General features: G+C 48.7%; 1 protein-coding gene across 2 annotated transcripts in view; it reads right to left on the bottom strand.

Annotated features, from left to right (window-relative positions):
* Positions 4,181-27,625, bottom strand: part of RAB11FIP1 (RAB11 family interacting protein 1) — a 35,397-nt gene continuing 11,952 nt past the window's right edge. Inside the window, exons 2-6 of one of the 2 annotated variants that reach the window (XM_018042002.1) lie at positions 21,088-21,524; positions 19,011-19,800; positions 16,097-17,827; positions 15,326-15,434; positions 4,181-7,370 (exon numbers count right to left, since the gene is read on the bottom strand). In XM_018042002.1, the coding sequence (XP_017897491.1) occupies positions 7,152-7,370; positions 15,326-15,434; positions 16,097-17,827; positions 19,011-19,800; positions 21,088-21,524 (3,286 nt within the window). In that variant the 3' untranslated portion in view covers positions 4,181-7,151. The remainder of the gene's footprint in view (positions 7,371-15,325; positions 15,435-16,096; positions 17,828-19,010; positions 19,801-21,087; positions 21,525-27,625) is intronic. The other variant, XM_018042003.1, reaches the window with a different exon arrangement.

Genomic DNA, 27,625 nt, shown 5'->3' with positions numbered 1-27,625 from the left:
GAGAATTTCAGGCAGTCTCTGGCATTAGCAGATTTTAGAAGATGTTAGTTTCAGACAGTGCAATCGACATCCTTACTGGGAGGGTAAAGTGAAAGTGAAGTCGTTCAGTCGTGTCCGACTCTTTGCGACCCGTGGACTGTAGCCCACCAAGCTCCTCTGTCCGTGGGATTCTCCAGGCAAGAATACTGGAATGGGTTGCCATTTCCTCCTCCAACTGGGAGGGTAAACATGTCCCTAAAAGGAATATAACTGGCCCTGGGAGTATGTCTTTACATTCCCATAGAGAACAGTATCCAAGGCCGCTCATCCCAGTTTTGTGCAGATCATGAACTTAACTGCATTTTTTTTAAAAAAGTGGGATTTCACTACAGAGTCATCTACCCATGACAGAAGCCCTGAAATTCTGCTTTCCCTGACATTTCTCATAGTAAAGTGGAAGAGCAGTTTTATGATCCGGCAACTCTGGGCCTTCCAAGGTGGCACAGTGGTAAAGAATCTGCCTGCAATACAGGAGACGCAGGAGACTCGAGTTCAATCCGTGGGTCAGGAAGATCCCCTGGAGGAGGAAATGGCAACCCACTCCAGTATTCTTGCCTGGAAAATCCCATGGACAGAGGCGCCTGGCAGGTTTATAGTCCATGGGGTCCCAAAGAGTCAGTCATGATTGAGCACACACACAGCTAGCAACTCCAGGGTTGGAGAGGTAATTCTCTTCCAGCTGCAAGTGTGTGATGCTCTCAGAGAGCCTCACCCTCAGACGCAAACAGGCAGGGAGGTAGTCAGGACCCAGGCCAGAAGATGGCGCGCTCTCCTAAGACATGCAAGTCTAAGGTTCACGTTCTCATGAAGAAAACCATTTATTTAGGAAATTAATTTGTCTTCCTCTGGGAAATCAGGACATACATATCATCCTTGGTGCCTTTCCTTCCGATACAAACTCTACTAAGATTTAGGGCTGCCCTGGTGGCTCAGACAGTAAAGACTCTGCCTGCAATGCAGGTGGCCCGGGTTAAGAATTAAGTGTCCTTCAGTGACAGTGATGATCTGTTTAACAGATGCTTCTCAAAGCCTTCTCCCCAGCTCCTCCCCAAGCCTGTGAAGCTGGAGCCATGTTTCTTGTCCCTAAAGCCAGAGCCCACAGGGTACTTGGCACATCAGCTTTTGGAATGCTGAGTGCCCAGATGGGCTGGATTAGAGCAGAAAGCTACTGAGGAGTGAAGGTCATTGGAAAAGATGCCTCAGACATGGTCCAGATATGAAATTCTGACCTCAAGACCAGAGTTCTTTCTGGAGAGGAGACCAGAGAGGAAGGCCGATGGAAGGCCTCTGCCCTGTCATCTCTGGTTACATGTGTGTGTTCGTTAGTGGTCTGCCTGTCTGACTTTGTTACAAGTCTCCCTGGGAATGACCTGGCTGTCTCATCCCTGTGTCCCAGGAATGCCTGTTACACCAAAAGGCTGTTCAGCTCCTGTGGACACCCGTCCTGGGTAGGCCTATCAGAGGCCACACATAGATGGAATTCCTCAGTGGCAGGATCATTTTTAGTCTGGAGTGAGTAACTGGGGGGAGGTGGGGTTGGGCTTCTCTCAAGGCCTCACCCCGGGCTTCTTCCAGCTCAGATGACTCTCTAACCCAGTTTCACTCTGAGCCTGGAGGATCCACTCTCCTCGCCAACCTGGGCCTTGGAGCTTTTCTGACTAGGTCCTGGTCATCTCAGCTTTTCAGCAGATGCTGATTGTCCTCTGACAACAGTGGTGACAGCCTCAGTCCAGGGCATGACCAGGGCCCTCGCTCATATTCACTTTCCCTTTTCCTGTTTTTACTCTCTCCCTCCCCCTGGCTGAGGATCACTGTGTTGGGTTTCTTCATCTCCCGGGAACAAAGGCACCTGGCAACTCTGAGGAGGTAGCCACAGGCCTAGAGCTCAATCACAGCCGGAACTTCCCTCCTCGGGAGCCGTGGCTTATAGGCCCTTGCTTGAGTGGGGTTGGGTCATGGGTTCCACTTTCCCTGCCTGTTCCCATCCTCCAGTATTTCAGGTCACTCAGAATATTATCTCTTTGGCCCCCCAAAGTAATCCTAGACTGGGTGTCCATAGACATTTTCCTAAAAGGGCCCGAAAGCAAATATTTAGGTTTGGTGGATTCGAAAGTTTTTGTTTTAACCACTCAAGTCTGCTTTTGCAGGATGGACACAGCCATAGACAATTACTCAGACATAGACAATGAACTCAGCTGTATCCCAATAAAATTGTGTAGACACTGAAATTTGAGTGTCATGAATTATTGTTATTTTGATTGTTTAAAAAAAATGTAAAAATCTCCAGTATTCAGTGCAATGCTGTTGACTACAGTCATTCTGGCCATTTGATCTCTAGACTGGTTCATCCCACATTAAAAAAAAAGAGGAGAAATCATCCTTGTTTTTTTGTTGTTGTTGGGGTTGTTTTTTTTTTTTTTTTTTGGCGTATGGGATCTTAGTTCCTTGATGAAGGATTAAATCCAGGACCATAGGAGTGAAAGGGCAATGTCCTTCCCCTGGACTATTAGAGCACTGCCAGGAAAAATCATCCTTGGTTTGAGGGCCACATGAACGAGAGTGAGGTCATAGTTTGACACCTGTTCTAGAACCCCAGGTTGGATAGGTGAGTTCAAATCCTTTTTTAACTACCTGCTCTGGGACCCCAGGCAAACTCCAGCTCTGATGCCTCTGAAAGTCTCCGTTTCCTCATCTGCACAATGGAGATATTATCTACCTTGATGAGAACTGGAAACAGTGCTCAGCAGTGCTGAGTGAAATGCAGGAACTCAACAAACAGGCCTTCCTTTTGTGGTCAAGTTTTAGCCTGAAGTGAGCACTTGATGTGCAAGGACGGAGCAGCTTCCTCTCAGTTCTGAGGACCTGCTGGTGTCACCAGGGTGACTGTTTCTAGGGCTCAGGATACAGGTGTGTGTAAGATAGTCAAACATCACAAGGCCACATGAGGACATCTTCCCTTGGAAGGTTTTGTGGCTTTGGGAACCGCTGGCCCCACAGAGCTCAGCTCAGAGCTTTGAAATTCAAAGAGATTGTTCCCACCTTCTCAGGATGGGGAGACTGCAGAGTCCAAAAGATGGCACCCCCGATCGGCTTAGAGGCAGGGTCTGAGGGCTGGGAATGTGCATGGTGCTGATGCTTTGGCTGTGGTCAGAGTGGGAACGGTACCCTGTGATGTTCTCCATGGGGAGGTAGGTAGGGTGCCCCCCCAAAAAAGCAAGGGAGATGAATCTCAGGGGAGAGTTGGGGGTCATTTGTACAAACATTCCTTCCTTGGAGACCCTTTCCAGAGAGATTTTTGATTCTTTGGACCAAACCTGGAAGGTTGTATGTTTTAAGAGAAACCAGCTTTGTATCATTTTACACGGTGGTTCCACCATCTACATCCGGTTGGGTAACAGACCCCTCCACCCAAACCGGGGAGGCCCTCAGGAAGCTTCCCCCACCCGACCTGGAAGCAACGCGGGTCCACCTGCGTCTGTCCCTCTACAATGTGACTTTCATCCCTAAGAGCATCCCCTCCACTCGGAGAGCTTGGGACCCTGGGTTGAGGCAGGCAGACCTCTCACTTCTTCGGGGAAGAGTTGGAGATTAGTAGAATGAGCTCAGGAGGAGTCTTTTACAGCCACAGTCCCCTCTACTCAGAAATGAATGAGCTACACTTGTGGAACCAGAGACCTGGCTCCTAGATCTGGGCAGTCCTGAACGCAGGGTGAGTTCAAACGAAGCTCCGAAAGTCAGGATTTCACTCTTTGGGAAATCAGTGGGATGGGGGTGAAGAGGTGTGTGTGTGTGGTGGGGGGTGGTGCAGGCTGGTGCAGGGTGGAGGTGAATCAAGAACGTGGCTTGTTCCTCTGCTCAGCTTAAGGAAAAGGTGTTAGCCTGTATCACTAGGGACAGGAAATTCAATGTTCAGCTGGTAAATGCCCAAAATATGGGTTGTGTCATAGGGAGGTCATCAGAGATATCCCAACCCCCACAGGAGAAAGGGCACTGGGGCCCCTGGGCACCAGATAGAGTGGCAGCAGCAGGAACCCAGGCAAGAGACCCTCATGGGCTGAGAAACACTGGTCACCCCCTAAGAGAGATTCTGCAGGAAGCCAGAAATTCTTATCATACCCATACAAAACCACAAACACAAAACTTTGAAAGGTAGTACCAGTACCATTTTATTTAGTGTTGTAGGAAGTTTTTAGGTTACTTCTCAAAAACAAAAGCAAAGAAATTCAAAATTCCCAAAGTAACAAGGCAGGAAATAAGAATTCTATAATCCAGAAATGCTGGGTGAGCTTTCAATCAGAGGGAGGAAGAGGTCACGTCAGTAGCTCACACGATAGATACTGAGAAAACCACAGGTTTGAGATTGGTGTAGAAACTGGAGGGGTAAGCTCTCCGCCCCGCTGAGGGCAACAGATCCTTCAGCCTTGAGGGACCATTCATCGGTGAATGGGTCTAAAAGAGAAGGGGCATGGGGAGTGAAGATCGCGCCTAATTTTACAACAAGTTGCCTCTGGCCTTCAGTCTGGCAGGTGGCTAAGGGTCGTGGACCCTCCCCACTCTGTGCCCTTCTGAGCCCCCACTGTCAGCAGAGCTGGAAACCACACACGTGTGCCACTCACTGCCCACACACCCTCCACTCCGGGTCAATGGCTATTCATGTGGCGAAGGGCAGACTTTCTTGCTCTTCCCTCCCACTACCTGGGGAGGCTAACCCACAGGAAATAAAAACGGTGGGCAGGACATATGTCAAAGTCCAGCGACAGAGATGATATGAAACAACTGGGCAAAGGATTGACTATTTTTTTCCTAGATGCTGACCTCCAGTGAAGTTCATCACAAGGTGTTTGGTATTTCACTGGATGCTTCCCTGAAGTACTGACTGGTCTTCTGGGGGTGGGAGGTGGGCAGCCAAGCAGGGCCTCCCAGGACTCATCAGTTCAGTGAGCATGAACTCAGCGGCCAGAGGCTAAACCAGACTCTCCTGGTGCAGATACGTGGGTGTAAGCCCTCAGACCAACACTGGCTGCAGGAGCTCCAGCCCTCCAGTCCACCTGCCCCTGTGAACAGCTCAGAGCTGTTGCTCCAGCTTTCCCAACCGAGTTCTCCCTCACAGCAGAGTCCTCAAGGACAGGTGTTAACCAGCATCCTTGAGAGGTGCAGGAATGCCACCTGTGGAATTTTTTTCCAGCAGTTGGTAGAAACCAGGCACTCTTGAAGTTGATTGTCCTTCATTCTCCAGAGTTCTCGAGTGGCATCTCAGAGCAGAGGAATTTGCTCTTAAACACGGACCGGGTCCCATCCCCGAGGTCCTAGCAGCAGATCTCCCACGACAAAAAGCTTTCGGGAAGAACTCGGGTCTGCACGTGAGCTCTTCCTGGGAGAAACCACTCAGGGCCCCTGCCACCCAGTGTACGAGGGTTATCACAGTCCAAGTACACTGACATCAAGTACAAAACACTGCATAACAAATATATACACGTATATCTCCAGAGTTCAAGCAAACATCCAGTTCTCTTTATAGGGATGTAAATAAATCTCGTAGCGCTACAAAAATACAAGTCGTCTGAGAGGTTTACAGTGGTCCCCAGTATGTAGGAAGGTATTAAATAAAACAGCTATCGATAATTAAAAGTGAATTAGTTCAATCAAGTTACAGTATCATCCTTCAGATTAAAGTGCTGATATTAACTAATGTGGCAGCAGATGTGATCCTGAGAAGGAATCCCACTGCCAATCATCTTGCCTCTTAACTTCAATACAAGAATGAACACAGAGAGTTCCATTTAATAACTGCTCTCTCCTCAAGCCCTACCCACACCCTTGGCCTATGACATTCTCTCCCGAGGAGAGATGTCGGGATTTGATGAGATTCTGTCTCAACTGGAACAACAACAAAAAATGAGTAATATAGAAAACATTCTAATATCGGGTTACTAACAATGAAATTACCTGAAGAGTCTCCAGGGGATCTTCCCAACCCAGGGATAGAACCCCCATCTCCTGCATTGGCAGCAGGATTCTCTACCGCTGAACCACCAGAGAAGCCCTGAAGAATCTGAACTGGTGCTATTAGTTAAGGGGTCCTAGTTTAAAAAAAAAAAAAAAAAAAAAAAGTGTGTCAATCTAGTTTTAAAAACACAGCCATCTAAAAATAGATATCATCTTGCTCTTCACAATGTTATACTAAGGAGGGAAGAGGCCACGAAGAGCTGCCAAGGAAACCAGGGAGCCAAGCGAAGACATGGGGGGAGAGGGCCAACGGACCCCCTGCCATCTCTCCACACCTGGTAGAACCATTTTAGCAAGCGCCTGGGGCACTCGATGGCTAATCAAGGCACTGCCTCGGCCACTCCTGTCACAGGGGCTCTGTGATCACCAGAGGAGGGGTTTTGACCAATTCCCTTGAGTGCAAAGTGACTCTAAGTCCCCTGGTCTGCTTCCCTCCATAGACAGTCCCTTTCCATTGATAAAGAGCAAATTTTAAAGGCTACTGTGGTGTAGAGGCTGATGTCTGGAAAAAGCAGCTTGTTATAAATCTCAAAGGCACACTCTGCACTCCTCTGCTCCAGTCAAAACAAAATACCAAGTCCGAGGAGTCAAGTAGGTTTACACGGTATCAAAAATTTAGCGTCTGCAGCCAAAACGCCATGCCTGAGCTACTCAAATGCCAAGAAGGTATGTGCAACACAGCCCCAATCGCCTGGTCCTTGTCATCTCACCTGAAGCTTTAAAGACCGGGGGGAGATGTACTTTAAAAATCTCAAATTCAAAGAAAGAAAATCCCAATGTTTAAAATACATTAATTAATACCCCCCAGCGCCATCTGAACCTCTGGGCCAGGATCAGATCTTATGACCATGTCTCCGGTCGGACCATAAAATATTTACAACGTGGTTAAAGGCACAGTGGCATTTAAAAATGAAACCCTGGGAATGGACAGTGAAAAGATCCGTTGTAGTCATTGACCTGGCTTCCGTGGGTGGGAGGGACTCCTGCCAGATAACCTAGGAGGAAGATGGCAATCTGTGCCCAGCTGTCGGGCACAGCGAGTCCTCGGCCTCAGGAGCTGGTGGAGACAGACTCACGGCAGAGTCTCGATGCTGGAGGCCGGCAGATCACATCTTTCCTGCTTTTTTGCCGACCTGAGAGGGAACCCGGAGGATGTTCGGGGTCTCCTCCATGACCCTGACCAGCAGGTTGTCGATGTAGTCTTCCAGTTGGCGCACCTGACATTCCTTCTTGCTGATCGTTTCCTTCTGTTTGAGGACCAGCTGAATGAGCTCGTCGTGGGTCAGCTGCACGTAGGCAAATGCGGGGTCCGAGGGCTTGTATTTCTTTGGTGGGGGGGGGGGGCGGGAAGGGGAGACGACAAGAAAATTGACAAAGTCAGCCAAGAGGTCAAACATCTCAGAGAAATACCGGGACTCCCTTGGTGGTCCAGTAGCTAAGACTCCACGTTCCCAATGCAGGGGACCCAGGTTCGGTCCCCAGCCAGGGAACTAGATCCCACGTGCTACAACTAAGAGTCCACATGGCACAACTAAGACCCTGTGTGGCTCAGCTAACACCTGGCATAGCCAAGTAAATATTTATGAACAAATAACTAGTTATAAGTAAATAAAAGAAATACAGAAGAGGTAGCTTTTAGTGATTGAGTCTGTGATCTGAGTCTCCTGGGAATTCCTTTGCAATTTCAGTGAAAACCTGTGCCAACGAAGCTTTCTGTAAACGGCCAGAGAGTTAGTATCTCAGGCTGCCCAGGCCACAGATGGCCTTTGCTGCATGTTCGTCTTTTGGTTTGTTTTTTTTTGTTTCATTACCTTTTCTTTCTTTTTTTTTTTTCCTTTTGGCCCTACCACGAGGTTGGTATATTTAACTTATATTTCACTTATATGCAGAGTACATCATGAGAAATGCTGGACTGGATGAAGCACAAGCTGGAATCAAGATTGCCGGGAGAAATATCAATAACCTCAGATATGCAGATGACACCACTCTTATGGCAGAAAGTGAAGAAGAACTAAAGAGCCTCCTGATGAAAGTGAAAGAGGAGAGTGAAAAAGCTGGCTTAAAACTCAACATTCAGAAAACTAAGATCATGGCATCTAGTCCCATCACTTCATGGCAAATAGATGGGGAAACAATGAAAACAGTGACAGATTTTATTTTCTTGGGCTCCCAAATCACTGCAGATGGTGACTGCAGCCATGAAATTAAAAGACGCTTGCTCCTGGGAAGAAAAGTTATGACCAACCTAGATAGCATATTGAAAAGCAGAGATATTACTTTGCCAACAAAGTCTGTCTAGTCAAAGCTATGGTTTTTCCAGTAGTCATGTATGGATGTGAAAGTTGGACTATAAAGAAAGCTAAGCACCAAAGAATTGATGCCTTTGAACTGTGGTGTTGGAGAAGACTCTTGAGAGTCCCTTGGATTGCAAGGAGATCCAACCAGTCCATCCTAAAGGAAATCAGTCCTGAATATTCATTGGAAGGACTGATGCTGAAGCTGAAGTTCCAATACTTTGGCCACCTGCTGGGAAGAACTGACTCATTAGAAAAGACCATGATGCTGGGAAAGACTGAAGGCAGAAGGGGACGATAGAGGATGAGATGGTTGGATGGCATCACTGACTCAATGGGCATGAGTTTGGGTAAACTCCAGGAGTTGGTGATGGACAGGGATGCCTGGCATGCTGTAGTCCATGAGGTCGCAAAGAGTTGGACACAACTGAGCGACTGAACTGAACTGAACTGAGGTTGGTGGGATCTTATTTCCCCACCCAGGGATTGAACCCGGGGCCCTCAGCAGTGAAAGTGCAGAGTCCTAATCACTGGACCAGTGGGGAACGACAGATTGAAAGTGTGAAAATCATACTTGACTCACAGCCTGCAGACCCTTGGACTAGCCTCTAGGCCTGGGATTTAGAGACATCACGACTAGAGGTCTGTGAACATCAGAACTGGCACAACCAGGTATCCAAGCGGATCTGAGCCCCAGGCTGGGGGGACCCATGAAGAAATGCTAGCGGCAGATGACGCAGTAGGCAACACTCTCCTCCCAGTACAATACGTGGATGTTTATCCCAGACGGTCTGCTACTGCCTCCACTATGCTCAGGAGGCCTGGCGATTAGGAGGACAGCCTGGGAGACCCCAGTCTAAGTCATCTCACTCTCAAAACCTATGCAGAGTCAAAGCCAAGGGCCAGCAAACAGCCATTGGTGGTGTCCTCTTGGGGTCCAGTGGCCGCAGCTGGAGCGGCCGCCCCTCTCCTGACAAGAGCAGGAGCCCCAGGGATTTCGATCATCACCTGGGAGGCCTGGAGTTTGACTGCAAACTGCTCAGGCCCCAACCATGAGGAGACACAAGATAAGCGTTATGCAAACTAACATGTTGTACCAAGTCTCCAGAGAGATGGGGGAAATTAAAAAAAAAAAAAAAAACCCAAAATAACTTTTCCTGAAGTCTATGACTCAGGTTCGAAAGTTGAAAGAGATGAGGTTGTGGGGCAACCTCAAGACAGTTTTGCCTGCAGAGCTCTGAGGGAATCATGGTTTCGCCACCGTGAGGGTCAAATAGTTTCACTGAGGAAGGCCTAGAACTACCTGCTCCAAGAAGCAGTCACGTCAGGAGCAGGTGAACCTTGACACAACATGAGAGAAGCCCCTGTTCGGTCCAGGGATGCAAACTGCCTGCACACCAGCCAGAGTTCCAGAGAAATTGTGTCCCTCTTGTCCTGGCTACAAGGAACAGCACAATGATGGCTACTTAGAAACTCCTCACACTTCCACACATGCAGCAGGCCTAACTTCACACAGGAGGCCTGGAAACAGGTGAGATGGTGGTGGTTGTTTGGTTGCTAAGTCGAGTCCTATTCTTTTGCGACCCCATGGACTGTAGCCCGCCAGGCTCTTCTGTCCATGGAACTTCCCAAGCAAGAATACTGGAGTGGGTTGCCATTTCCTCCTCCAGGGGATCTTTCTGACCCAGGGATCGAACCCATGTCTTCTGCATTGCAAGTGGGTTCTTTACCACTAGGGAAGCCCCTGAGATACTGGACTACTTGTCAAAAACGGTTTCTCTCTTTTAATCTTTTTTTTTTTTTTTTTTAGCTTGTTGAAGGCAGACTCACAGGGTCCCCCCCTCTGGACCTCCACATCCTATTTGTGACTTCCACAACAACCCTTTCAAAACAGTTGCATGTCTGAGAAAGAACTCTGGAGATTGGTTGTGCAACAATAGGAATGTCCTTAACACTGCTGAAAATGGACACTTAAAAACAGTGGAGGGGGTAAATTTTATGTTTATTTTATCACTTTTTTTTTTTTCAAAGTGGCATGTCTGTTTACATATCCTACCAAGAAAACAAGTAGTCTTTGTAAAAACAATAGCCAAGAATATATCCTCAAGGAGTTTTAGATTATACCTCTGTCACAGAAGGATTTTTTCTGTTCAACAATATTGATTATAGGACTTCCCTGGTGGCGCAGTGGATAGGAAGGCAATGCAGAGACACAGGTCCCACCCCTGGTCGGGGAAGATCCCATGTGCCATGGAGCAACTGAACCTGCACACCACAGCTGCTGAGCCTGTGGCCTAGGTCCCGCCAGGCACGACTACTGGAGCCCACACGCCCCAGAGCCTGTGCTCCCACTAGAGAAGCCGCTGCAGTGAGAAGCCACGAGGAAGAGCAGCCCCTCCTCGCCGCAACTAGAGAGAGCCCTCGGGCAGCAACGAAGACCCAGGGCAGCTGAAAATAAATAAGTAACTTCCTCTTTAAAAAAAAATAAAAATACTGATTACAGAAGACGTTCGCAGGAGCATCTGGGGGATAGAAGCAGAAGCTGACATCTGGAGGGAGAGTACTCGTCGAGAGGAGGCACCAGGCCCCAACAGGGTCTGACACACCTGGGGCTTCACCTGAGGTGCAGGGCGTCAGGGTCCAGGCGGACAGGATGTGCTCCAGGAGCTGAACAAACCAGAGACCCTGGCTTCTGGGTGATGGGGGCAAGCTTCAAAGATGGAGTAGTAACCACTGGCCCAGACTCTGGAGATGAGTTAGCATTAATTTTCTGATCATGTTTGACAGGAAAAAAAACAAAGTTCTGTAAGGCAATTATCTTTCAATTAAAAATTAAATAAATTAAAAAAAATTAATTTTGCCTGCTATAACAGAATCGTGTTTTGAACAGTGAAAAACAATTTATTTATCATAGAAAATCTCAAATCTAGAAGAAGGGAAAAAATTATTACCCATAACTCCAACACCTAATACTTGGGTCTCTTATTGGTAACAGGTGTTCTTTGTGATAACTTTAGCCTCACACAGAATCAATTTTTATGGCTTTTGAAAATTGGGTTTTTTGTGAGCATTTTCCCATCATTAAATTTTAGAAAAATTGCTTTTTAAATGGATGTTTTAAACTTAGTTGTATTTTAACCATCTCTCTGTTGCTGGTCATTTAAGTTGGTTTCAGTTTTCACAATTATATAAGAACATATTCAAAGGCATTAACATAAATCTTTGGTCATATCCATAAACATTTCCTTAAGACCAAGACACAGAATTGAAATGGCACGCACACTTAAGGTACCTCCTGAGTGTTAGTCGCTTAGTCGTGTCCAGCTCTTTGTGACCCCATGGCCTATAGCCCACCAGGCTCTTCTGTCCATGGGATTTTCCAGGCAAGAATATTGGAGTGGGTTGCCATTCCCTTCTCCAAGGGATCTTCCTGACCCAAGGATCAAACCCAGGTCTCCTGCACTGCAGGCAGACTCTTTTCCATCTAAGCCACCAGGGAAGACTAGCGGGACCTCCTACAAACTGTCAAACAGCTCTTCCATTTGGATTCTGTAATCTGAAGAAGAAATGATGCAGGACTTTGAAATCATCAGAAATTCCTATTTATGTGATGACTAAAAAAATTAAAAAGCAATCCAGCAGTCACAGAAAGTGAGCAAGGGCCACGGAGAGGAAGAGGTGCAAAGAAAATACCCATTAACTCAGGAAACGATAGTGCCCATTGTCACATATTTCCTTCCAGGACTTTCACATTGGACTTTTCCCCTCATCGTTTTACCAATAATGACGTATATTCACATTGGTCTCCCACTTTTCCCATATAATTTGACAGAAGACTTTTTGGCTCTAGTTGGCTGTGTTATTTTTAAATGGAAGTGTGGAAGCCACCTGAATAAATAATACATTCCTAGTTATTAATCATCTATAAAAGATGGTGGCCTTAACACAATAACCAAAAAAGAAAAGAAAAAAGCCATTAAAGTAATGATTCAGCTAGGTTTCCATAACTTTAGCTATGCAGTTTCTTTCCCTAACCTCTCTCTCACTTTGCAACATTCCAAAGAGTAGTTATTTTCATAAGTACTGTTTATGCCTTAGTACAAAGCGCCTATTCTATGGCCGGCCAATGGCAGTCTCCAGGAACACTTCCATATTTATTCAGAGGAGTTACCAGGTCTGGTCCAGGACCAACAGCTCTGTTACAGCCTGGCAGAGGGGCAGCAGCGGGGCTTACAGATCATGAGCAACATAAGTAACGGTTGCCTTGGTTTTAAGGCAAGTTACTGTCAGTCGGGGCCTGGAGATAAGCCCCTGATTAAGTGAGCTTGGATGAGTAAACAGAGCGGGGGACCAAGGGTCTAGCTGACTTCCTGAAAGCTAGGTGTTTGTTTCTCTTTGGAGCCAAGATGCATTCCACTGTTAAAGGAAGAGGGGTGGGGAGCTGCGAAATGACCCTGGTTTTTGTTATTGTCCCTTTCGTGCTGTTCTTTTGCCCAATTTCCTGGTAAATATCATCCATGCCAGGAAGACAAGTGCTGCTGCTTCTAACACAACCAGAGAAGCCAGCCGAGCTGGGCTGGTGAAGTTACAGCCAGTCCATCTTTAGGCTGGGGCTAAAAGACCATAGGTACACAATTCTGGCTACAGCTGATCATTTTCAGGCTGGCGCCCTGTTAGCACGGACTACAGGGAGGAGAAGGCAAGATGGCTAGAAGATGCCAAGTGGTTTTCAGTAACAGTTCCTTATTACCACTCTGTCTCTTGACCCGAACTCAGATCTCTGGCTTTCAGTGGACGATCTTCAGCCCAGTTCCTAGAGTGGAAGGTGCAACAGAGCCAGAGGCATCAGCCCATCACCCCGCACTTAAAAATACCTGCAGGAGTGAAGGACATGTGAGCAAAAGTTTTGTTTTTAAAAAACACAAAAACTGGGACTTCCCTGGTGCCAGTGTTTTAGAGTCCACGCTTCCACTGCAAGGGGCACAGGTTCGATCCCTGCTCAGGGAACTTAGATCCTGTATGCTAAGTGGTGCGCTCCCGAATTGCCCCCAAAAACAGAAAAAAAAAAAAAACACAAAAAAAACCCACAAAAACTATTTGACATCCTGGAATCCGTGGGACTGTACAATCTATGATTGAGTGAAACTTCTAGACACCTGCAGTAAAACAGAAATGAAGTTTATGTCTCCCAACTGTAGTCTGCAGGGTCAGAAACACAACACATCTCCTCTCATTAACAGTCCCCTGTCACTCAATAGATCATTCTTCTCTGTCCGTGTGACAATGAGTGAAAGACGAAAAGGTTGGTAGCAAGGCAGGACTCAATCCCTCTGGTTCTGGAACCGGAAAGGGCAGGATGGAGACACTCCCCAGCAGAACTCATGGGGGTGGGAGGTGGGGGGTGGCTTTGGTTTTGGGGGGAGGAGCTGCTTTTTTCAGTGGTAGCCACTCAAGCTTTTTTACAGAGCAGAGATCCTTTCATCAAGCAATAGTCTTCCTGGAAATTCAGCTTAAGGAAGTCAACTACAAGAAGGGAAAAGTCCTATGCAAGAAACTACGGACTACAGTGTTATTCATACAGAAAAACAGAGAATAAGCTAAATAGTCAATTACCCAACTGGGGAGTGGGTAAGTCTAGACTAGTATAACCATTTCAAAAAATAATTAAGTAGCAACGTGCAGAAGTGTGTATGATTAAAAACTAAGCGAACAAGAGGATTTCAGAGGGTTTCCACGCAGGCGATGGGGCTGGAGACCCATTCTTCTGCTACTACCTTACATTCATCAGTCGACATTGAGGCCTATGAATGGGAGGTTGATAAAGAGCAGGAGGTTGCATGGCCTGAAATGAATTCCTCACACATTTCCTACTAACTGTGAAGGGGAAAAAATAGCTACTCTGCACTGAATAACCCAGTGGACACCACCTAAGCTAAGTCACCAAGTTAACACCCCACTAAGAGGACAGGGTGCCGTGGGCCCTTTACATGATGCACTGGGAAGGGCGTGTTTTTCCTATAGTTAATACTAGCCAAAAAGACCCAGCCTCCATCAAACTACGAGTAGACGTCAGGCAAACCCAAATGGGAAAATTCTACCAAAGAACTGTTCTAAACTCTTGAAAAAGGTCAACGTCTCCAAAGACAAAAAAAAGCCGAGGAACCGTTCCAAAATAAAGGAGATCCTTGAGACAAGACATCAGGGTCTCTTGGTGACCCCGGACTGGGAAACAAAGAAGAAAGGCCACCACTGGGACAAACTGGTGACATTGAAATACAGATGACAGATGAGAAAACAGTGTGATATGCCTGTTAAATTTCTTCATTTTGATAAATGTCCTTATTCTTAAGAATTACACACTTAAGTATTTAGGGGTAAAAGGAGCATGACGTGGGCAAGTTACTCTCAAATAATTCAGGGGGGGGAAAATGTATGTACATACAAAGAGGATGGAGAAGGAGAGGGTGAGCGTGATAAGCAAATCTGGTGAAATGCCAACAAGCTGGTGGACTGGGGTGAAAAGCGTACAGGAGTTCTTTGTGCTACGCTTGCAACTTTTTTCAAGTTTGAAATCACTTCAGAATAAAGTGACAAAAAAAGGCTATCTGTGCCACAGTTACAACTACAAGAATTTTGCCTTCTTGCCAAAAGATACGAAAGGATGCATAGGGAAAAGGAGAATGTCTATTTGGCATGACCCAGGGTGGGGGTGGGGGTTGGGGGTGGGTGACATTTCTCATTAAAAAGAAGTACTGGTTGCCAATCATGTTGCTTGACACACACACACACACACACACACACACATCCAACAACAGCCAAATAACTACGAGGGGAAAAGTTGAGTATGCCATGGGAGGTGTAGGGGTTTCCAAAGATCGGCCAAAGTAGAGATGTGTGGTTGAGTCATCCCAGGGTTCCCCGCTGCCCCCAGGAGCTGTCTGCCATGGAGACTCAGACTAACCTGGCCGCTCCCCGAGAAGACATACCTTCATCCCGGCTTCGTTGATCAAGTTCTCACTCACGATCGCGGCAGTTCCCGAGGTGGAGTTAGAGACCCTGGGGGCTGTGGTGTTCATCGGCTTCACGGGATGAAGTCTGGAAGAGAAGGGGGAGAGGACCCTTAGACCTGCGGGAACCACAACACGGAGGGACCACCTCTCTCAGGGGGTGGCAACCAGCGAGGCAGGCAGCAGGGGAGCCTGGAGACATGCGTGCTCACACCTCCGCCCTGGAGCCCTGCAAAGCTCCCAAAGACAAGCCAGCTTCCCACCGGGCGGGGTTTTTATAGAGTAAGCTGTCCGCCGGACTGGCTTTTCCCACTCAAGTCTCAGCTGGTCTCTGAGACCGGGAAAGAAAACTCGGCTCCTGATGCTTCTCTGCAAGGAGAGCTCCATATCAGACAGGGCAGGACAATCCCCACTCTGCCTCTGAGGATGGCCGCTGCTGCGACTTTCTTGCTCCAAGCAAGAAGGGGAGGGAGGAGGGGCTCCATCCTCCAGCGGGGGGCCGTCCAGCCTGAGGGGGAGAGGGCGCCCAGTGAGGAGGCTGGCGGGTCAGCAGCCTCTCCAGCCCAGAGGACGGCCTTCCCAAAGACGCCCTGCTGTCAACACCGGGGCGGGGTGGGGGACATACACCGCCAGGACAGCTATGCATGAGCAAGCCCTCACGCCGGAGACAGAAGCAGGGGTGGGGAGTCGGGGCTGGGGGGCTGGTGTACACTCCCGAGGACGGTCCCCCCGCTCCACACCGGCTCTCACCTGTGCTTGGCCGGCCTGCTTCCAGCGCTCGGCTGTGTCTCTGAGGGGGAGACCCGGGCCTGAAGAAGCGGCTTCCTCTTGCCGGGATTTTCCACGTTACCCGCGGAGCCCTCGGCTGTTGCTTTTTTTTGAGATTCTGCTGTATTGGTGTGGGGGGTGTCAGAGTGTGCAGAGAGGGGAAAGGAGCGTGTGGCAGGAAGCGGGGGAAGGGTGGGGGAGCTGGACACAGGGGACCCCAGGGCAGCGGCCGGAGGCCGAGGCAGGCTCCCATCTCCGGCTGGTCCTGCCTTCCCACCATCGCCGCTGGGGCCTGGGGTCTGTTCTGCAGAAGCCGGGACGGGCGCTCTGGGTGCTCCCGGCGTGGGGTCATGCAGGCTTCCTGCTGCTGACCCACCAGCCTCCTCACTGGGCGCCCTCTCCCCTTCAGGCTGGACGGGTCCCCTGCTGGAGGATGGAGCCCCTTCTCCCTGGCCTGCCACCAGGGCCGCCCCTCCACCGTCTTCAGGCTGATCGCCTCTCTCGTCCTCCGACTCGACCTCGGGGATGGAGGGCAGGGTCAGGTCCAGATGGGCCACGCCTGGGGACTTGGCCTCGCAGGGGGCCTGGAGGCCCCCCAGGGGGTCGGACAGCAGACCTTCATGGTCACTGGCTTTGCTCTGGTTCCGTGCTATCCGGGTGTCGTCTCCCTGACTCCTGAAGAGGGGACCAGCCCTCCCTGAGCCGGTCGCCCACTGGGGAACCCCTGAGAAGCTCCCCTTGGAGGAGGGGCGGGGAGCACGAGTCGCCAGGGCCGAGGGTCCAGTCGCGGCCGCCCCCTCCTGGGAGTCTCCCGTGTCCATCGCGTTTCTGGGAGTTGCCCCTGGTGCTGTTGGCTCCTGTGGGGCCCCTCTGTCCCCATGGACCAGCCTGGGGGCCTCCTCCCCGGCCTCTTCCGCAGAGAGCTGCTTGGAAAACAACGCCTGCTTCTTGGTATCCTTTCCGCTGTCACGGGCATCCAGACCCATCTCTTCATGTTCCTGTGTTGTCGAGGAGTCGGGTGTGGGGGCCGACTCCCCCGTGTGGAGGAGGGGCGCCGTTTCTTTAACTGCAGGACTCAGCCTGCCACCGCCACCTGCGTCCTTCGCAGAGTCTGGGTCCTCCCTGCTTGGGGGCTTTCCAGCGGGGCTGCCCCTCCTGCCTCTCCCGGGCGCAAGAGCAGATACTACTTCCCGGGCCTCGTCCGATGAAGCGATATCATCTTGTTGTTCTTGCCAGGGAGAGCCCAGAAGCCCTCCTTCTTGTCCCTCTTCAGGCTGTGTACGCAGAGACTGTGCCAGGTCGTTAGTACTGGTCTTCCCTGGTGAATAGTCTTCCCTCTCTCCAGTCACCGGAAAGGGTGTCTGCTTGGAAAGTGAGCCCGCAGCGTGGGGATCAATATTTGGAACTCGGGTCCGAGTCTCCTTTTCCAGCTCTAGTTCCAGGAGCGAAGGCGGTTCTTCGGAGCCAGCTTGGCCCGGGTCTGCAGAGGGCCAGTTCTTAATTGGGGTGGATGTGGAGATGGGGGCCGCTATGGGAGAGGAGACAGAGGAGGAGCCCGAAGGGGACTCAGAGGACGGTGTCTCTGAGTCAAGCCCCGGTTTAGAAGAGACAGGTATCTGCCCAGAGCCGGAAGCGAGAGTGGAAAGAAAGAGGCGAGAGTTAGTGGAAGGAGGGGGCCTGGGTGCGGGCTGAGCCTCTGGAGACACTTCTGGCCTGCAAAAAGGACAAAATAAAACCTGCAGGTCAGTTGCAGATGCAACATGAGAGGCAAGAGATGTGTAAAACTATAGTCTTTCCAAAGACAATAACTTTTTTTTATTTTTTTAATATATACTGGGGGCAGTACCTTCAGAAGTTAAAGAAGGAACACCAATATATATATTTTTAAATATATATTGGGGGCAGTACCTTCAGAAGTTAAAGAAGGAACACCAATTTGTTTTTTTAATATATATTGGGGCAGTACCTTCAGAAGTTAAAGAAGGAATGCCAATACTTAACCCATAAAAGGCAAGCTTTTATCACCAAGCACATCTGCTACAGAAAGATCTGTTGCAATAGAAACAGAAAGGTCCTGGGAAAGCAACAGCCTGCAGTCTCTTCTGGTGATAAAAAAAACCATCTGAAAAAACTCAAACCCATTCGAGGCGCACCACAGGGCAAGAGGCAGATTTTGAAGGGGAACTCTGTGTGTGTCTGTGTCTGTGTCTCTGTCTGTGGGTGTCTGTGTCTGTGAAATCAAAATAGGCAGAATCTCAAAAAAAAGTCTCTCCCACCCCAGCCAGTAGGAATATCATGACAGTGAATATGAGTCATGCCGAAAAGCAGAACCCCCGAGGCTCTTGCAACAAGGTGCAGAGCGAACACACAGAGGACCACCCAGGCACACTCGACAGGGGACCAAGGGGCTCTTGTGTCAGCAAACCCACACCAAAGTGCAAGGAGGAGAGAATACATCTGCCTCCAATGAAATACGCAGGAAGAGTGGACTGATCCCCAGTTTGGCACACACCACCACCACGCAAATCTGTTGTTTTTCGCAGACCCTGACACTCAGAATCTGCTACAAAAACCTGGGTGCTCCACTGAGCTCTGCTTATCTCACTGAGATGGACAGACCAGTCCTGCGTACTTTTGCCAGAAGCAAAAAATATTTGAAGGGAAACACTTGTGGCCAAGATATCTGGGGCAAAGATACTTACGGGGGATAGGCCAGACAAGGGACAGACCACGCCTGCTGGCAGAGGCCCCGGGCTGGGACACACAGGGGCTGGCTAAGAGCAACTTAGACTAGTAAACCCCCGCCTGCTACAGGGACCACCACAGACCAACAAGCAAGGCCTGCTCTACAGTAGGCCTGGCTGCCAGGGTCCCCACAGGGAGGGCTGAGACTCACCGGGGTTTCACAGCTCTGGTCTGGGGAGCCCTGGGCGAGAAAACAGGTGGGACAGGTGCAGCCTTGGGCTCTGGGTCAGCTTCTGGTTCTGGGAGCTGCTCGTCTTCAAAGGGGTTCGGCGCTTGGCCTAGTCCAGAGGCAACAGGCACAGCCTCTTTGTCCAATCTCTTCACAAGGTCATCGGCAGGCCCCGGCTGGTGCTCCCCGGCCCTGAGCGCAGCGGGCACTCCCTCCCTCTCCTTCCCAGAGGCGGCAGTAGGAGGGCTTTCGCCCTCGCTGCCCTTGGCCGTGTCCTTCCTTCCCGGCACCAGGAAGAGCAGAGCCGGCTTCTTGTTCTCCTGTTTCTTGCTCTCTTTGGTTTCCTTTGCAGCCTCCAAGGTTGCTGGGGCCACATTCTCCCCAAGGTCCCTGCTGACCTGTGGCTGGTAGGACGGCAGGGACATAGACTTGAGGGCGTCCTTTGTGGAAGACTCGGAAGGCACCGCGCCTACTTCCCCAGGCTCCCTCCAAGGCCGAGAGGCCAGGTTTTCCATAGATGAGAACCACCGCTTCTTCCTGAGGTCTTGAGGGGATGGGGATGGGGACGGGGAGCTGTCCTTGGTCTCGGTCTTGGCCTCAGGCGGCTCCACGTAGACGTGGTTCCCATTGATACAGACATTCGAGCGGGAGAGGACATCGTTCTTAGACCGGAGGCCGCCCAGGAAGGAGAGGCCTTCCTTCTTGGGGAGACTGAAGCTGACCTGGTTCAGCTGCTTAGGATCCGCGCTTGCTGTCCTCTTGTGAGACAAGACTGCGGGGAGAAGACCCAAGAACCAAGGGGGTTAGAAATTAAGGGAAAGCAGCACCTGAGTCCTTTTTTTGGTTGTCACAGCTGAGTGGGGTGTGCTACTGGCATCCAGCAGGCGGAGGCCAGGATGCTGCTAGAGATGCCGCAAAATACAGGAAGGCTCCAGTAACAAAGAGCTATCCACCCCAACTGTCAGTGGTGCTGAGGTCAAGAAACTCTACAAGAGCCAGGGAGAAGGGCAGCGCTCTTGGCTGGGTTGCAGAATCTGGCCAGTAGTAGGGAACTGGTCACTGAATTTTAAAATACCTAGTTAATTCAGAGTTAACGGAATTGGATTCCTCAGCTTTCATTAGGAATGTATTTCATGGAAGCTCAATATAATACCTGGTGAATTGATGAACTATCAGAATTATTGTAAGGTTCTATGGTTTTATCTAAAAACAAAAAAGCAAAACAAAAATATTGCATGCCAGCCCCAAAAGCTTGTATGAATGCTCAACAGTTATAGAGCCAGACATTATGAGAAAGGAATTTACACATTCCTAGAAACTAGAGGGGAGAAGGCAATGGCACCCCATTCCAGTACTCTTGCCTGGAGAATCCCATGGATGGAGGAACCTCGTGGGCTGCAGTCCATGGGGTCGCTAAGAGTCAGACACAACTGAGTGACTTCACTTTGACTTTTCACTTTCATGCATTGGAAAAGGAAATGGCAACCCACTCCAGTGTTCTTGCCTGGAGAGTCCCAGGGACGGCGGAGCCTGGTGGGCTGCCGTCTACGGGGTCGCACAGAGTCGGACACAACTGAAGCGACTTAGCAGCAGCAGCACCAGAAACTAGAGGACTTAGAGAAGGCTTCCTAACCTTAGTTAGTACTCTTAAGTACCCACCATCATCATCACTATGACCATTGGCACCAGCACCAGCATCTCCAGCACCATCAGTAAAAGCACAGTCCCCACCATTATCATCACCACTACTGTAACCACCACCATCTACACCATCCCCCAACACCATCCCCATCACCATTACTGTAACCACCACCATCTACACCATCCCCACCACCATCATCATCACTACTGTAACCACCACCATCTACACCATCCCCCAACACCATCCCCATCACCATTACTGTAACCACCACCATCTACACCATCCCCACCACCATCATCATCACTACTGTAACCACCACCATCTACACCATCCCCTGCCACAAGATTTGTTCGTTTCTTCTCTCCCAAAGCAAAGGAGGGGGAGAAGCCAAGTGAGAAGGAGGAGGAGGAGACTCACCATCCGAGGCAGAGGAGGACTTGTCCTCGTCATCGTCCTCCCACCGGGACTCAAAGTCTCCAGGACGAAGCATCACTTTGTCTGACTTTGAGGTCGGCAGGACGGACATGGACTGGGAAAGCGGCGTTCTCTGCAGGTTGGACTTGGAAAACAAGGTCTTGATCTTTGACTTCTTCTTGTCTTTGGAAGGAGACTCGTCATCACTGTCAGCCAAGGGCGTCACGTGGGGGACGATGGCTGACACCGTATCAGACGCGCTCTCCTTATTCTTGCCCTTGATCTTGTCCTTCAGTTTCCCAAACGGGTTCCGAGACTTGTCTTTCATGGAAAGGTCAAACATGCTCGCAGTCATGTTGTTTCTCATAAACTGGATGTCAACCTCAATTTCTCCTCGCTCTTTATCCTTCTTCCCCGGTTTGGATTTCAAGGTGTACCACCTAGGAGGAGAAAGGCTGAGAGGTTACCTTTGAATCCAAGAGCCTAAAACAACGCTCACAGTCCTTTACGTGGTGTCTCCTCTCTGCTACTGCCAGCCTCATATAGAAACACATGCTATGCTCCCTTCTTTGGGGAATGGGGGGAGAGGGGAGGGGAAGGGAGGGCAGAACTCGTAGTTTTATTTCCAGGAAGACATCCACTAGGCACTACAGGATCTGATTCTGTACTTAGTGTATGAGTGACAGTCACTCAGTCATGTCCGACTCTTTGCAACCCCACAGACTGTAGCCCGCCAGGCTCCTTTGTCCATGGAATTCTCCAGGCAAGAATACTGAAAAGGGTTGCCATTTCCCTCTCCAGCGGTACTTAGTGTATAGTCACCTAAAATCCTGACTGAGTAGAGAGTTATTTTCAAGAATAATATACACATTCCATCAAATCATTTCCTATGACTGGCTCTGACAGGTTTCTTCCTTCAAAGGGGTAAAACAGTTACAAAGATAAAGTGCGAATTTACAAGAGTTTCTCAGAGAAAAGCAAGAGTTTGTAGAACAGTCCCTGCCAGGGAGTAATGGAAACTGCAAAACAGAGTGAAAAATATCTATTTTTTTAAAAAAAGGGTGAAATAAGCCAGAAACAAAGTGACAAATACTGCATGATGCCAGGGATGTGAGGCTTTCCCTGGGTCAAAGTGTTCCTCGCTCAGTTGTGCCCGACTCTTTGCGATCCCGTTGACTACACTCTGTCAGGCTCCTGTGTCCATGGGATTCTCCAGGCAAGAATACTGGAGTGGGTGGCCATTCCCTTCTCCAGGGGATCTTCCCGACCCAGGGATCGAAGCCGGGCCTGCTGCACTGCAAGCAGATTCTTTGCTGTCTGAGCCACGAGGGTAGCTTAAGGCCCCTCGACGAGTCAAAATCAGAGACAGGAAAGAGAACGGTGGGTGCCAGGCGCTGGAGGTGGGAGCGAATGAGGAGTTAGTGTTTCACGGGTACAGAGTGTCAGCTGGGGGGTAAAAAGTTTTGGACCTGGGTGGCGGGGAAAGTTACACAACAATGTGAAAGTAAGTAATGCCACAGAGCACGAAACATGGTTAAAATGGTCACTTCTGTTACGTGTATTTTACCACAATGGGAAAAAACAAGAACCTGAGAGGAGGCTCTCATCTCCAGCTTAATGATCAGAAAAAGCAGTTTCAAGCATGATTCAAGCATTTCACTTGGTCCTTTGCAAGCAACCTCACGATACGGCAAATGATATTCTATCAGCCCGTGAAAGACAAACTGCAGAGGAAGGAAACCTCTCCTTGGTGTGTTCCATCGGGTGAATTGCAAAAATATGAGCCCAGTAAATGGCACGATTTCCACTGAACAAACAACTCCAAATACAGGGCCTCCCCACAGCCACCCCGGGGTCACACTCACACGCTGAGAATCACACTCTGAGGCTCTTTTCGGTGACCTATTTAAGAGCTGAGGGCTATGGACTTTAAGGAAATGATGGTTTTGCCCAAATAAACACAATTTCCTCTTTCACCTTCAGCTTGTCTTACTCACCCGGTGGATTGCTGCCCCCACTGTCTTAGCTCATTCAGCACTTAAAGGCACAGAGGGAAGCAGAAACACACTGAGAAATGTCCTCCTTTAAGTCTCATGAGAATGGCATGAAGTGAACAGTATACCCACTTTACAGATATACCCACTTTACAGATGAGGAAAGTTGAGGCTCACAAGTTAGATAACTTGTACAAAGTCTTGCAACTGTTAAAAGGCACAGCCAGGACTTTGAACCAGCTCTGCAATCTCCCCAAAGCTCCTTTCTCTACACCAAGATTCCAACTTAGCACTCTCTCTGAACTCATCCTGGCTGGGCCATCTTTTACGATACACAGGGAAAAAAAGGGCTGGAATTAACATTCTTTTTGAGGGAGGCTTAAGCTTCCAATTTAAATGTTCTAAGCCAAAAGACAAGAAGGGGGAAAGCCCCTATCGCCGACCTCAGCCCTAAGTCACAAGGCTGTACGTAAAGGCCAGACTTATACTGGGTTGGCAAAATACAACCAAGACCTGAGAACATGGTGGGAGCTGCAGTTTTGGACCTTTAGAAGAAAGCATTTAGGATTTTCAAAACTACAGTTCACAGCTGGAGGGGAAGGGAGATGCACAGGCTTTACAGACAGCCTCGCCTGCCAGCCTGGTGTCTTTCCATTACACCTCCAGGGCCTCTAGGAGAACAATTTGCATATCTGTCATTTAGATGTTGAGAGGATTATTTGTATCTTTCTCTCCTGATAGTCATGTGCTGACATGGTAGCCTTGGTGATGAGGAGTGGCTAGCCTTAGTAAATACCAAGGGTAGGCACCTGAAAAGGGGAAGTTGCTGAGAGCTGAACTCGGAGGCTCAAATGACTACACAGGCTACAAGCGGAGACCTCACTTCTCCACCAGGGCCTCCTCCCAGCTCTTTCCCACAGTCTCTTTGCTCACCCTCCCAGGGGATGCAGAGACTCCCGACCTTCAAAGAATACCACTTGCCCATTCTCCTGGATGGGGCTGCCTTCCCCAAAGTATCAACACCAAAGCCTGTTTATTCTGAGTGAAACTGCAGCCAACCCCAGGATCCTCCCCGAGGGCCTATTACCACCTGATCCATGGGTTCAGTCCCTGGGCACAAGAATGGGATTTGTTTTGGAAATTTCCAACACCACCAGGAGGTGTGAACATGCACTTTTGACTGTTTCTGTCGCTTATTTTCACCAGCAAACCCCAAACCAAAAACCAGATAGCCAAGAACAACCACTGGGCTATTTAAGGATGTGAAAGGCAGGCTGAATCACAGGCAAGGAGGCAGCCCCCTCTCAATCTGTGCTGGATTTATCAAAGCTAGAAAGGAAGACAGAAACCGTTTCAGCAGCATTATCCTGACCATTAAATGCACACAGCTGAAGCAAGGGAGTTTTGAAACAAGCATAACTTGATAGTTCATGAAAACCATGATCCAGAAATGTCTCACCCTAAAAAATTTCAAACCAGGACATATTTGTGGGTTTCAACACTGAAGCATCGGTTCAGTTTTTCAGTGTTTCTGTGAGTTTGATTTTCAGTGCACTTAATTCCAGCATGTCAGGGAAGTAATTCATAAATAATCAGGTCCCAGCGTGGCCACATAGCATGTGATGTCAGCCTGGGTAGGACCCAGCACCACCCTTCACGTCAGCCCAGAAAGTTTGAGTTATCTCAGAAATTAGGGCTGGGTTTTCCCAGTACAAAGGGCAGAGTACAGACAGAAAGCCATAATTCTAATGCAGAAGGTTTATTTTTAAGCCTCTATTCTTAAAAAAAATCCTGCAACCTAGCAAAAAAAGTGAAAAGTAAAAGGATCCCCTCTATAAGCAGTCATCTTTACTTATAATTAAAATTTAGTTCTTCCAAAGTTAAGAGGATCTTTGAATATACAGCAAGTGATAGGACACACATATAAACTATATTTTAAAGTAATAACAGCAACTGTGATTTTACAATGATGCTTTTACAGAATGAAGATTTTCAAGAAGACTCGTAAAAAGAACTTTTCTTAACAAATGTAAGTTTCTGATAGCCTTTAGATAAGACCACTAAACCAAGTAACAAATGACAAAAATTTTGCTATGCTGTGCTCAGTCATGTCTGACTTTTTGCGACACCATGGACTGTAGCCCTCCAGGCTCCTCTGTCCCTGGAATTTTCCAGGCAAGAGTACTGGAATGGGTTGCCATTTCCTACTCCAGGGGATCTTCCTGATCCAGGGATCAAACTCTCGTCTCCTGCATTGGCAGGCTGATTCTTTTTTTTTTTTTTTTGGCAGGCTGATTCTTTATCACTGCACCACCTGGGAAGCCCAATAAATGACAAAACTCGACTGAAAAACCTGTTTACTTCATCCAGATCAACAGGAGTCAATTACATGGAACTGAATGAACTGACGAGTATGGTTTACAACTTTATGACTTTGTGGAAACTATACTAACTTTAATCTTTGTTTCACAGAAAAACCTTTCCTCCTATGCTATGACCTACAACAAATTGATAAAGTATACCTCTGTAAACAAACAAATGAAAAAGTAATAACAGGCATAGGGTAAAAATCCAATCATACAAAATGGTCCAAAATGAAACTTTAATCTCCATGTCCCTCAGTCAGTCGAGGTGTCAGTAATGCCTAACTCAGGAGCCGCGTTAGGCATTACTGACAGCGAGGGTCTTGGGAATAAACATTCAAGCAAAAAATGCCTGTTATCCAAACAGGCTGCCCAACTGTTTGGGGGTTTTTTGGTTTGAGGTCTTCTTGGTCAAACATAAGACAAGGCTAAACAGCTAAAAATACAGAAAAGTTCATTTCAGGCTTTTACCCTTTCAAAAAGATGTCTTATGAAGAAAGCAGCAAGGGAATGTAAAAAAGGAAAATGAACAGGGTACAGGAAGGAAAGCATACAGAATGCAGGACACAGGGCCTGCCTCCCCAGGGGCCTGGCTGGGGGACTGGAGTCCAGATACGCACTGTCAAATCTCCTGGGTTTTTAAACACTCAAGTTTTGAAACGGCTAAAACAACCCAACCATAAGCAATTCTCAGGGCTGGTTTGCCTCAGCATGCAGGTTTCTCAGGACAAGGAAAGCTGATCCCAGGGGCCCTCCATCGGAATGTGGGCAGTGTGGTTTCTGCTCTGGGGAAATGAAAGGTCTCGCAGTGCATCCCAGCAGACGTGCGGGTTTACGGTTGTGTAAAGGACGGGCCGGTATGCCTCCAAAATAATCTGTCTGCAGCTGAAGCAGACGTGTTTTTTCCTTTAAAACATTCCACAGGGTAGACAAAGAAAAAAAAAAATGACAGCTTCAGAGATCCAAGGCGGAGACAGGGAAATAATGGCTACAAAGACGTGATCCATGTGCTCTGGCACATCGGCCACTGGAAACACAGAGCCAAGAGGCCAGACAGTGGGAGAGGGGACCGGCTCACCCGACGGTCACGGAGTGTCTGTTACACTGAATCAAAGGCTGTTTTTTCTTTCTGATTATGAAGTGTGAGAAAATAATTTAACATGAAAAGAAATTCCTGCGAGCATATACAATTTCATCACAGATAAGGACATGTGTGAAGTCACTCAGTTGTGTCCGACTCTTTGTGACCACATGGATTGTATGTAGCCTGCCAGACTTCTCCATCCATGGGATTTTCCAGGCAAGAATACTGGAGTGGGTTGCCATTTCCTTCTCCAGGGAATCTTCCCAACCCAGGGTTCGAACCTGGGCCTCCCGCATTGCCGGCAGACTCTTGACCCTTTGAACTACCAGGGAATCCCACAAATAAGGACTGTCATACACAAAGAGAAGGAAATGGCAACCCACTCCAGTATCCTTGCCTGGAAAATCTCACGGACAGAAGAGCCTGGTGGGCTGCAGTCCATGGGGTTGCAAAGAGTCGGGCATGACTGGGCGACTAACACACTTATACACAAAGAAGTTTCTCAGCTAAGTGAAATCCCAAGGGGCTATAAGAACCACCTACTTGGGGACCCAGCAAAATGAATTAAGCCTCTACCCTCCCATCAGACATAGGAAGCTCCAGGAAATACAAAGGCAAAGACGACCACCAGCTCCTTGTTTTAATGTGTTAGTGTTCGTTTCAAGGGATCCTGTCTATATGGGCTCCAGGGTCAAGGGTGGACCGCCTAGTTCCCTTCCGGTGCAATACCTCCACCCTGACTCGTAGCATGAGTCATCCCCATGGTAACTGAACTTCAAGACACAGGGGATTATGGCCTCGGGTGAGGGGAGAAGCAGGAAGAACAGAACAGCACCTGAGTTTCATGTGTTTGAGATGGAGGATGCACTTGATGGAAAAATTTTAAAAATCAGTTCCTTCATTGTCTTCCCTGAGGAAGAAAAATAAGGCTGAGAATCTCGCAGGGTCAGCAGGGGAGGATATCTAAAAGGGGTTGTAAGAAGGAGTGACTCCACGTGGGTGAAGTGTCCAGACTCTTCTCTTGGTAGTACAGAAGCAATGCATAGCAAACAGGGACAAAGACGTTTAAGACCTTTAGAACGCCTGTGGGATGTACCCGG

This window comes from Capra hircus, chromosome 27 (genome assembly GCF_001704415.2).
Source record: "Capra hircus breed San Clemente chromosome 27, ASM170441v1, whole genome shotgun sequence".
NCBI classification, from domain to species: domain Eukaryota; kingdom Metazoa; phylum Chordata; class Mammalia; order Artiodactyla; family Bovidae; genus Capra; species Capra hircus.
The sequence above is the reverse complement of the archived record's forward strand: the minus strand, read 5'-3'. Positions and strand labels throughout refer to the sequence as shown.